The sequence below is a fragment of the Lepidochelys kempii genome, chromosome 1, assembly GCF_965140265.1.
Source record: "Lepidochelys kempii isolate rLepKem1 chromosome 1, rLepKem1.hap2, whole genome shotgun sequence".
NCBI lineage: Eukaryota > Metazoa > Chordata > Testudines > Cheloniidae > Lepidochelys > Lepidochelys kempii.
Window position 1 is genome coordinate 8,782,004 of NC_133256.1, and position 12,494 is coordinate 8,794,497.

General features: G+C 50.6%; 1 protein-coding gene across 4 annotated transcripts in view; it reads left to right on the top strand.

Annotated features, from left to right (window-relative positions):
- ARRB1 (arrestin beta 1) overlaps positions 1–12,494 on the top strand; it is a 179,690-nt gene that overhangs the window by 89,440 nt on the left and 77,756 nt on the right. For all 4 annotated transcript variants that reach the window (XM_073333877.1, XM_073333850.1, XM_073333860.1 and 1 more), the window contains one exon: positions 3,270–3,300. In XM_073333877.1, coding sequence (XP_073189978.1) covers positions 3,270–3,300 — 31 coding nt within the window. The remainder of the gene's footprint in view (positions 1–3,269; positions 3,301–12,494) is intronic.

The following is a 12,494-nucleotide window of genomic DNA, read 5'->3' on the forward strand; positions in this document are numbered from 1 at the left end:
GCCATCACGGTGCCTATCCCCATACCTCCTCTAGATCCCTCTGACGTTCCTCTCTGCCTTCTCTAGCCCTGATTAACCTCAGTGACTTTGTGTCATCTGCACATGTCCCCTGTCCCCGTTCTCTCCCTCTTCTAAAGCATTAATAATTACTCTAAACACCATCCCTCGCATGGAACCTTCTGGCATCTGCTCCCTTTAGCCATGATGAAAACTGACCATTTAGCCCCAGACCTTTGTTTCCTGTCTCTTAGCCCATTGTGAATCTAGGGTGATACTTCACCTCTCAGCCTGCTAGTTTCCCTAATAGCATCTCATGAGGGACTTTCCAAAAGCTTCTTCAAAGTCCAAATAAGTTATATCAACCATAACTAATCTCCTTTATTCCCTGTTCTCAGATAACTCAGGTAGATTAAAGAGACACCAGATTCCTTTCCCGTCAGTCTAGGTGCAGATATTCTAAGCAGACAGAGCTGGGTGCAATGGGCACTAGCCCCATAGGGAGTCCCAGTTAATTTTACCCCACCTCTATCCATGGAATGGACTTAAACGTCCATTTAAACCAAGGGAATGGCTACCTTTGCCTTCAATGGGTGTTGGATTAGGCGCACAGCTTCCTGGAGTCAGGCTGCCTGCGTTCTCTCCCGGCTCTGCTACTGATGCTGGGTGACCATGGCAGAGCTGCTCTGTGTTTACTCCTTGGGAGGCGCTGGGGTCCCTCGGCGATGAGCAGCGTCACAGGCTAGCCAGACAGACGCTCTCCGGCGGCATTTCCTACAGCAGTCAGACTCAGGAGGACGCAGTGAATTATTCCCAACCTGCAGTAGCAAATCCTCTCTACCAGCTCGGCACAATTATCACTCCACCAGCCTCCTTAAAGAAACCCCCAGTGTTTGACTTTCTGATGGCAGCCGGGATCTGGACGTGCAGCGGAAACATGGGGTCCATTGCCAAGCACCAGGTGGTTTGTCACTAGCAGTCAGGTGAGGATTAGCCCCTAGCACGGCTGCTTCTTCCGAGGGATTTTCATCTTCCTCAGCTGCATGATGCTAACATAGAATTGTAGAAGATCAGGGTTGGAAGGAACCTCAGGAAGTCATCTAGTCCAACCCCCTGCTCAAAGCAGGACCAATCCCCAACTAAATCATCCCAGTTGGGCTTTGTCAAGCCAGGCCTTAAAAACCTCTAAGGATGCAGATTCCACCACCTCCCTAGGGAACCCATTCCAGTGCTTCACACCCCCCACCCCCGCCAGTGAAATAGTTTTTCCTAATATCCAACCTAGACCTCTCCCACTGCAACTTGAGACCATTGCTCCTTGTTCTGTCATCTGCCACCACGGAGAACAGCCGAGCTCCATCCTCTTTGGAACCCCCCCCTTCAGGTAGTTGAAGGTTACTATCAAATCCCACCTCACATATCCACCAGGAAGGAAGCTCTCATCCTAGACTTCTCCTGCTTCCTCCCTCAATGCTCCCTGGTTTCTCGCCACCCCAGAGCAAACGGATCAGACTCAGCACAGAGCATCAGCTTTGGAGAGAATGTTTTCTAAGGCCGCAGGCCTAGGGTGACCATACATCCCGTTTTGCTGGGACACTGCCCTTTTTTAAGCCCTGTCCTGGACATGCTGACTTTTTTGGGCAAAAATGGGCGTTTGCCCCGTTGTTCTGGCCTGTTGCAAGTTGCTCGGATCAGCTGGCAAGAGCAAAGGGAACAAACAAGTGGGTTGAGCCCCCGTGGTGGTGCAGGGCTCGGGCAGTCAGCCCTGGTGCAGTGTGGAGCTCGGGCAGCCAGCCCAGGGTGGCATGGGGCTCAGGTGGACAGCCCCAGTTCCAGGCGCCGTGGGGCTCGGCAGTCAGTCAATGGCAGCACGGGGCTCGGGCAGCTGACCCTAGTCCGGGTGGCCTGGAGCTCAGGCGAGCAGCAATGCCAAGTGGCTTGGGACAGCCCTGTGCAGGGTGGTTGGTGTCTCAGGTGAGCAGCAACACCAGGCAGCTCAGGACAGCACCGCACGGTATCCTGATTGAACTGGTGACAGGCCCCTTTAAGAGGGAGCAGGGTCCAGAGCACGGTGACTGGCCAGCTGTCTCCCAGCTGGGCTTGAGAGAAGGCACCTGGCCTTTATAAAGGAGAGCTGTGTGACAACAGACTGAGGAGGGACGGAATGAATGAATGAATGAATGAATGAATGAATGAATGAATGAATGATGATGATGGAAGGCTCATGCAGTGGGCCCTGGGAAATGAGGGGAAGAACCAGTCTGGCAAGGGCAAGCTGGGCCTAGAAGCAAGGGATTGACTCTGGAGGGGGATCCCCGGAGCAGGGGTAGGACTCTCCAGTGAGGAGGCCTGGGAGTGGAATGCCGTGGGCTGCAGGAGAAGGCTCACGGGGAGACATGGGTCCTGGAAGTCTCAGGGAGGAGACTTGGAGAGTGGGGTGCTGGGAGAGGAGCTGAGAGAAGCAGGGCAGAGGGGTTACTCACCCTCGGGTGAGTCACTTGTGTCTGGGTTTTCCCTTGGGAGGAACTGATTTTCCCATGAGGGGTCTGCTGACTATGGCACTTTGTGAATAAAAGGATTTGAATTTTCTACTGAGAGAGGCAGTATTCCTTTGCATGCGTGACTAAAGGGGACAAAGGCAGGCATCCTTGGGGTATTGGAGTCTGCCAGAGGAGGGGCCACCCTATCACATAGGGAAACTGAGGCTCGGGGGGAGCGATATGCCCAAGGTCACACAAAGCTGGCAATATAACGCGAGTGGCCCAAGCCCTAGCCTAGCACCCTTCTGCTAGACCACACGGCCTCCTGTTAGCTTAAAATAGTGAGTGCTAGCTGCAAAATGTGCTGCCAGAATTCAATCATTGGCTCCCGTCCCCCCCCTTGAGAAGACTGCTGGCTTTAAACAGACTCACAGTCACAACTCAGGCCCAGCTGCTGCTGATTTCAGTGGGTGGCTTGCTTGAGTGATGACTGCACTCCGCTGGGTTTTGTCCAGTTTGGAGAAGGTGTTAAAAGATCAGCTCATGCTGATGGGAGCTTCTAGCAAACTTTAGGGACTCTGGTACTACAGGATTAAGTACTGGGTAGACAGACAGATTCTATCAAAATCCATATATATAGATGCCTCAATAAGCCCTGGGCTTGCCTATATTGTGTTTTGGCTACCCCGGTTTACTATGCCAGTACAGCTGCATGCACCTGTGAAGTTCACCCTGGTTTCAGAGTCTCTCTTCTGTTCTTGCTAACAAATCTTTCCCTTCCTTGTTTTGCAGAGTATTTAAGAAAGCGAGTCCCAATGGAAAGGTGAGTCCATCATCCTTGTATCTTTGGGTTTTGAAAGCCAAGAGCGGGGTGTGTCAAAAGCCATTTTTTCAAGTGTGCCCTCTCAAAATTCGAGGGCCCCTTGTGTGGCCGTGACGTGACAGTGTCTGAATGTGCTGCGAAATGGATGCATGAGGCTTAATGAAGGGAATGCAGAAGTAAGTAACCTGGCAGATACGGCATTTTTAAACCACAAAATGTACAATGCTTGTTTCAAAATAGGGAAGCTTGTTCTTCATTTTATGGTACCCAAATGTCTGCTAGATGCTTCTTGGAAGATATGGGAAGCAATGGCCCCTGCCTCACACTGCAAAATTCTAATCTGGACACAGTCTTGACAGCCCCGGGTGTTCACATATCATGAGTCAGGTCCAAAAAAATCTTGAGATTGGTGTAAAAATAATGAGTTTTTTTTTTAAAAAAATAATGACTTTTGGGCTTTTTTTTTATTTGCCTTTGGTTTCTGAGCTATAAGGGGTTTGTGAGGGGTTTCCCCCCCTCGGGGTGCTGCCTGGAACTGGGGTACCACTGAGCCCCCTGACCCACCAGCCTGGGCTCCCACTCACCTTGTAATGCTGTGACAAGCTGCAGACACACTCCTGGTCTCACACTTTCACCAGCACACAGGTAGGGACACACCCAGCTGCAGCTACACACATAGGTGCTGAGATCAGCTCTGCATGGGAAGGATCAGCTAAGGCACCTCCCAGTTCCTAAGGCATGCACCCCCCTCTGGAGTGAAAACGCAAAATTATACTGTTGTGCACTTCACAGAAAACTGTACGGCATAAGCTCATGAAATTCACCTCCTCCCTCAGTGTGGAGAGAGATATGCAACAGCTTTCTGACCCCAGTTATGATTTCCACACACTGGTTTTAGACAAAACAAAAACAAGTTTATTAACTACAAAAGATAGATTGTAAGTGATTATAAGGGATAGCAAACAGATCAAAGCAGATTACCTAGCAAATAAACAAAATGCTATTTAGACTTAATATGCTAAATAGGTAGGATATAAATTAGGAAATTCTCACCCTGGGTGTTAACAGGCTGGCACATTCATAGATTCATAGATACTAAGGTCAGAAGGGACCATTATGATCATCTAGTCCGACCTCCTGCACAACGCAGGCCACAGAATCTCACCCACCCACTCCTGTGAAAAACCTCTCACCTATGTCTGAGCTATTGAAGTCCTCAAATCGTGATTTAAAGACTTCAAGGAGCAGAGAATCCTCCAGCAAGTGACCCGTGCCCCATGCTACAGAGGAAGGCGAAAAGCCTCCAGGGCCTCTTCCAATCTGCCCTGGAGGAAAATTCCTTCCCGACCCCAAATATGGCGATCAGCTAAACCCTGAGCATATGGGCAAGATTCACCAGCCAGATACTCCATTCTTAAGGCTCAAGCTGCCTTGGCTTTCCCAGGTGTTCATACACAGCCTAGCAATCCCTTAGCATGGGACCATCACTTCCCTTCTGTTCAGTATTCCTCAGGTGTTTCCAGGTGTGTTGTAGGGAGAGTGAGGTACCATCATGATGTCATTGTTGGAATCTGGGTAGAAGCGTCATGAGCACTGTTCCCTCTAAGCTGTGTGCATGTGGATGCGCACACAGATCCTAAACCCCACACACACGGCGAAACACCCTGCTCACAAAAATTTGCACAGAAGAAATTTTTTGCACACACGGCCTGTCAAAAATTAGAGGGAACATTGGTCATGAGACTGGTCATGGTCAGGTGGATGGCCTGAAGAGTGGGACTCTAGAACAAGGGCAGAACAGAACTAGGAACCAAGGGTTGGGGGATTTCTGGGTGAGGGTAATGGACAGTCATGGGACCTCTATATATTTTACTGCATGAATCAGGCGAGTGGTTGCACCACGAAGGTTTTATGGACTATTGTATGTATAAATGAATAGATTACGTCTGGGGACAGGCCTTGGTATCGGACAGTGAGAGACTGTTCTCTTTTTAATGGCTGGCCCAAAAGGAAACTGGGGCAGATGCACTTACTACATGACCTGCTGCCAGCGGGTGCTGTACGACAACAAGGTGGTATAACAGATATGGACAAGGCTCTGGAGCTTCCCCTCTTAATGAACCAGTTCATCACAACAGCTCTGGGTCAGTAACAGCTTCACAGCAGTGATGACTGCAACATTAGCCCTGAGACCAGAACTCAAGTTCAGTGTCCAACACTGCCACTGTTTTGCTGGGTGACTTTGTTGGTCACTTTCCCTCTGGGTGTCTCTCTTCCCCCGTCCCGCTGTTTGTCTGTTTAACTTGTCAGCCCTGTGTCTCCCTCTGCGTTTATATCCCCTAGTGCAGTGGGGCCACGGCTGAGGCCTCTGGGCAGCACATAACTACAAATATAATACATACTCCTGGGGGAATTCTGTGCTACTGCACATGCACATAATTAATGAGCCACACATATTTTAAAATTTTTGTGCAGAAGAAAGTTTCTGCTGGAATGTTGCTGTAGTTCTGCCCTTTGCCCACCAGAGGGTACTGTGGTGCTAGAACAGAGCCGCAGCTCCCAGCCAGCTAGGGAAGAGAAAGAGCCTGCCTTCTTTGCATCGCCTGTCAGGCCAGGTCAGGAAAAAGGGGCTACTGGGAGACAGACAGTGTGGCATGCTGTGAGGGTCAGGCAGAGGCTCATAAGGGCTAATGGGGGAGGACAGACTGGGGCAGGGGCTGAATGGGAGTGGAGGTGCAAGGCCACAGTGAGGAGGGAGGTGTAGGGCCACATGGTGATGGGGCAGAGGGTGCAGAGCTACATAGGGACAGAGGGTGGCTGAATGGGGGCACAGAGACACATGGGGACAGGGGAGGGGGTTCAGGGACACATAGGGATGTGGTGGCTGAGTGGGGGCACAGACACGGGATACAAGGGGAGGGGGTGCAGGGACACAGGAACAGGAGGTGGCTGAGTGGGGGCACACACATGGGGACAGGGGGAGGTGGTGCAGGGACACATAGGAACAGGGGAGAGGTTGAGTGGGGGGGACAGACACATGGGGACAGGAGGACGGGGTGCCAGGCAACATGGGGATGGGGGAGTGGATGTTTGAGTGGGGGTGGAGGGACACATGGGGACAGGGCAGATGTGCCTGACTTTGAATGGGAGAGGCTAGGGGTCAGCATGCGGGAAGCTCCCTAATAGTCGTCCCCCCCGCACACACACACCCTCAAAAACAAAACAGAACACCTGTTCAATACTTTTCCCACTCATATCCAACAACCTTTCAAGTTCACACCCAGGCTCCTTCCCAGCAATTACTTCCCTCTCCTTCAGCTCCTCTGTTACCTGGACTCCCCCCAGCGTTTACACTTCTTCTGAGGGGTGGAAGAAATACGGTTCTGTATTGTAGTGTAAATGAATTATTACTCAGTTCTGTATTAATATGCTTAGTAAAGAATCTATTTGTCAAAAAAACATTTCCTGAACCTTTTTTGTTGTCTGTATTGTTACAGAAATACTTGCTGACAGGTATTGTGAAATAAGTAACCAAAAATAATTGAAACTATGATTATGTTGTGTTATTTTGACACACAAAATATGCAGAATTTGAAAAATTGTATGCAGAATTTTTAATTTTTTGTTGCAGAATTTTAAATGTTTTGGTGCAGAATTCCCCCAGGAGTTACCACAGGTTGGAAGCCATTTTTGAGGAGGGTGTGTACAGAAATTAGCAGCTGCTTGGCATGAAAGCCAGAAGTTTCATGTATTTGCTAACTCAGAAATGGCCTGGGCAATCTGCTCAGCAGAAATCTAGCCTCTCAGTGCTAAGGGCGAGTATTTGGGCAACATGGACTAGGGTTATTTGGACAAAGTCAGAAGGGAGTAAATACAGGGCTTAGAATGGAATGGATATTGCATCCTTCAATATGGAGCCAACTTTCTTAGGTGCAGAGCCAATGAAATATCGAGAGACTGGATCATAAGGAAATGTGCTTCCTCTTGCATTACATTTGCGCCCATGCAGAGAACCAGTGGAGCATTTTGAGCAGATAGCAGGAAACCTGTGATCGTATTGTCAAATCTAGCGAGTATGCATGCAGCACATTTTACACTGTTATAACTTGGCCAGATGAAAATGAATTTTCACCAGACCACGTCTGCAATGGAAGGACCACACCTCTGCTAAATTTCAAGTTTTGTCTGTGTCCTACTGAGGTGCTAGAACTATGTTTCCAAAATGCAAACTTTCTCCTTTATAAGGATCAAAGAGCGTACTCTGCTTTCTTTGTCCTGGAAAACCAGCGCTCCGTTTCGCTCAAACTTTTCAGAGCCCTGTAAGGGTACATCTATACAGCAAAACAAAAAAAAAAGGCAGATATCTCCGCACAGATCAGCTGACTCGGGCTTGCAGAGCTCAAGCTGTGGAGTGACCAAAAGCGGTGTAGATGTTCGGGCCTGGGCTGGAGCCTGGGTTCTGAAACCCAGCAAGCAGGGACGATCTCAGAATCCAGGCTCCAGCCCGAGCCTGAATGTGTACGTTGCTACTGTTAGCCCCACAGCGCCAGCCTGGCTCAGTTGAGCCCGGCTCTAGGACCTCCTGCTGCAGGGCTGGTTTTGCTGTGTAGGCATAGCCTTAGATGGGAACACAGCAAATTTCAGCCTCAAATGTCCAAGTTTGACAAAACTATAAGTAAAGCGGGGGGGGGGGGGGGGAATTGTGACCTCCCCCACACATACAGTTTCCCTCCCACCTTTTATAAAGTTTGAAATTTATCGACGTTGGGAAAAAAAGAGATTTTTTTCACATTTCAGAACATTTCAACCAGCTTTGGCACTGGGTGAAAAACGAGGTGGGAAATTTCATCAAAATCTTTCCCGGGTTTATTTTTTTGAATTTAACAATTTGAGAATTTTCATCAAAATCCCCCTGAAAAACCCCCCAGCTCTGGATTAGACACGTCTGAAAAGAGCCCCGGAGACTGGAGATGCCCAGGCAATCTTAACAAGAGGCATTGCTTTGCATGCCACCAGCACCAGATCTCATGTGTCTACTCCTCCACTGCCCAAAAATACGTTTAATATATTTTTTTTTAAAAAAAAGCCTTTGAAGAGACAGGCCTATGTGCACCCCCCTTTTCCCAAAGGATTCCCTGTCTCCGGACCAGATTATTCCACATCCCATCAAACCAAAAGTGAAATCTGATGGCCAGCAAAGCTCTGCGTACCCATCGACACACTAGCAGTGAGCGGTTTCCTATCCTGTGCTTCTCTGCCACTGGATTCAGGCCCTTGTACGGGGTTGGATTCTCCTTTGTGACAGATTTAACTCCACTGGGTGCAATGGGAGTGACTTTCGGATTTGCACCGGTGTAGGTGAGCGCAGAATCGGGCCCAAACTTTATAGCAAGCCAAATAAAGAACACAAAGCTAGAAGCTGCCATGTGTCACAGGTGCATTACGGTGCCCTGGCTCTGCAGTTGTAAGAGAAGCCTTTAGTTGAAATAGTTACTTCTATTGATTGCACACCAGTTGGTTAATGAAGTCCTATTTATGGTGACTATGTAGTGGTTACTCAGCTGTCTGGTCACACTACATAGGACTGCAATAGCCCATAGTACAACTGTCCCACCAAACTTAAAGGATGCCCTTAGACTTCAAAGGCTAGATTTCTTCCAGCCTTCCGCATAGGGGTCAGATTTTCAAAAGGGCTCAGATCCCATAGAGGCCCTTAGAGAAGGGTAGAGTCTCTGTGCCCAGCAGCTCCCTGTGTGACACCGATAAGCAGTTTCACAAGAGCACCCAATGGGCTGAGCTGCTGAAAATCCATCCCCTAAATGGGGACTCATCACTGCAGAAAATCTGGCCCCTAAAGGAAAGTGGGACCCTTTGTCATTTTGAACTTCACTGTTGTGGCCTGAGAAACTGGTAAAGGAGGGTTAGAGCAATCCAGGGGTGTCTGAATAAATGACTGCCATTCATACTGTGCTTTCATTGCCCAAAGCACTTGAAAAATGTACATGTACTCTCTAGCTCTCTACTTCACCCTGCACAGAATGCAGCCACCTCTGGCGTGGAACTCAGCCTCTGCTTAACAGCACACAGTGACGCTACTCAATAGTTTAGGATTGATGGCATGATTCTCAGTCACCACAAGGACTCTTCAGGCCACTCTGGTAGTGTAAAAAAGCCGTAGACTGGGTGGAAACAACTCCCTGAGAATCCCTCATGTGCTTGAGTCCTTCCTGGCTAGTGCAGAGCTAGTGTGACCAGAGTGCACTGCAGAACAGCTATTCTCCGCTTACCAGGGCCAATAGGTGAGGCTATGGAAAGCACATTGTAAATTAGAGCAGCCCTGAGGCTGCTCTAGCTTGTGCCAGGAGCTGGGGAAACCTTTTTGTGGCCCCAGAATACAGGGAGCACAAAGGTGATTTAAAGCAACCTCCAACCCAATTGCCTTGATCCCAACCCCAGATGCAGTGACTTGGCAGAAATGTGCATAGGTGGGAAGAGAGCTACTGGCTGAGTGGCCAGCCTCACTTCCTGCAGCACCCTGGATTCAGGGGCAGGACTCCTGCCCAAGTGTCCCCCTCGCCTGGCCCTGCCTAACTGAGGAGATCATGACCCAGTGGTAAAGAGACCAAGAAGGGAGGAGTCTGGAGTGAAGGGAACACGGGGAGGGGTGGGGAGGAGATCCAGTGTGAGGGAGAAGAGAGAGAGAGTGGGGAGATGCAGGGTTGGATAAGCACCATTCCTCGCTGCCCCCTGGGCCTGCAGTCTTCCAGCGGTCCTGGCTACAAGGGACAGTCAATGCAATTGCTCAAATGTTGCAAGCTAAGCCTTAAAAGGGGCTGGCCGCGCAGGGAGAGTGTTGAAAGCAGACAATGATCTCTTGAGCTCTCTCTGCTGCTAGACAACAAGTCCCACTCGGTCACACCACTGTGAAATTTGGTGCAACGGGCGTGCGCAGAGAGAGCCTAGGGGTGGCAAGGGGAGACTCCAGGGGCTGACATATTTCAGCTGTGAGGCTAGGACATGAAGGGCCAGACTGGGGGCGGGGAGAAGAGCACCACCACGAGTGTGGATGAGATGGTGCTTGTGTGGGGGTGGGGGAGAAGCCGCACAGGGCATTGAGAGTGTAAGGATCTGCCTGAATGAGCTCATAGCAGCTGGTAAGGTGGTAACAATGCTAGATGCGCCCATAAAAGTCTTTCCTCTTGGGATCTAAATGGTAAGCTGGGGAAAGACAATGCAAGCTGCGTCACGTGGCCACTAAGGGACCTGCAAAGAGTGATTTTCCCTAGCAGGTGGGTGGGTGAGGATTTCACCACAGAAGCTGGGAGGAATCCCTGAGGGGCTGGACTCTTGCTGATTCGACTCCCAGAGCTCAGTGATTGCTTATCAGTTGTGTACAGTGCAAATATTTCCACCCTTCTCATACATTGCTGGCCAGGCAAAGGCCTCCCAAGTGCTCATTTCTGACGTCAGAGAGCCCCTGTGCAGCCGAAACGCTGCTCTCTTTTCCGCTCACCCGAGACATTGGAGCAGTGAAAATCAAAGATGACTCTTGAATAGCTGCTGGGCTTGGAAGCTTTAAAGCAATTCACAGAAATAGATTAAAAAAAAAAGTTTCTGCAAATGCCACAAACACCTAAGCAAAGTAGAGCTTTCCACCCAGAAACGTCCATGTGCTTTACAAAGGGGTGGGGTGGGGGTTAGGGTTATTGCTATTTTAGCAGAGGGCAGTTGAAGCACAGATAGATTAAAGGACTTGCCCATGGTCACACACTGAGTCAGTAGCGGAACCAAGGATTCATAGCTTTTAAGGTCAGAAGGGAACATTAGAGCATCTAGTCTGACCTAATGTACAACACAGGCCAATTTCTTGGGGCTTTTTTTTTAATTGGACCATGCCCTCCCCCAGCATGATGCAAACCAGCCTCAGCCCCGGCCCCCACACTGTTCTCTAACCCCACCCTGCGTGAGTTTGGGCTGCTTTATAGACCATGTCATTCTGGGACAAGCCTCTGAGCAGACTCTAGGCCAGGGGTTCTCACAACAAATTTTTAGTGACCTCAGAGCGCGGCCACCAACTCTTGCTGTGGGCCGCCTTGACGGTTTTTCCTAAAATACTTCCGTAACCTAGGATAAAGAAATACGTCTGCACGTCCACGTGCCGGCCTGTCTCTGTCCCTGCAGCGAGAGCCCTTCAGCGAGAGCCCGCCCCGGGGACGGTGGGTCGGGAAGTCACTGTCCGCCTGTGGTGTGCCAGGCTCTTTGGGCCTCGGGCGGAAGCTGCCCAGGGGAGCGCCCCGGTGACCAAATGCTGCAGCTGCCTCCACTGACAAGAGCTGCTTCAGGCACCGCGCCCACCGGCCCCCTGGTGTCTCCAGAGACGCTGCCGGAACCCCTGAGGAGGCTGCGGGGTGCAGGGCACCGAGCCCTGCGGGCGGCACCAGTACAAACACCAAGGTGATGCATCTGGCTGCCCTTGGTAACAGCGATTCAGGAGCACCAGCTGGGCGCTGCAGGGACGGGCCGCTGTTTTCCAGAAGAGGAGGCTGAGGGCAAGGGGGGGGGTGTGTGTGTGACACCAGCTGTTTGGGGGGGTGAGTGGCTGACCCTTTAAATTGTGACCCCAAATATCAACATAAACAGTGGCCGCATTTGGAAACACGGCTCTAGGCGTTAGTTAAGGGGGCCTCGCCTAAAACGTCTTTGATGGAGGGCGTGTTCATGCCTCAGCTTGGGAAAGGTGCGATTCGATCTCTGCAGATACTTACATGCTGCTGGGTTATTGTTAGCAGCCGCGCTCAGCCGCTGGGCCGGCACTGGGGACCAGGCCCCAAGAGGGCTGGAAAAGCCAAGGCAGCGGCTGCTTGGGACATGGCTGCTTTGCACAGCAAGGCTGAGGCCATGAATACTCATACCTGGGCGTGATCCACCAGGCTGGGCTCCGTGGAGAGGGGCTGTATTCACTAGGGGGCATTTGTAGTCACGCAGCGTGGCTGCAGAGAAGTCAAAGCCACTGCTTTGCAAGGCGAGGTGGCAAGAAATGCCCAGAAATCGAGGCCACACAGAAGACCGACTGCCGGGGTAATTAATCCGGGAGTTGAACAGAAGCTTGTTTTTTGAATGTCTCTGTGCGTACAGCTGGCCGGTGAGTCATACTGCCGGCTCGCTAGCGTCCGTGCTCTAAATGTGATTGAGAT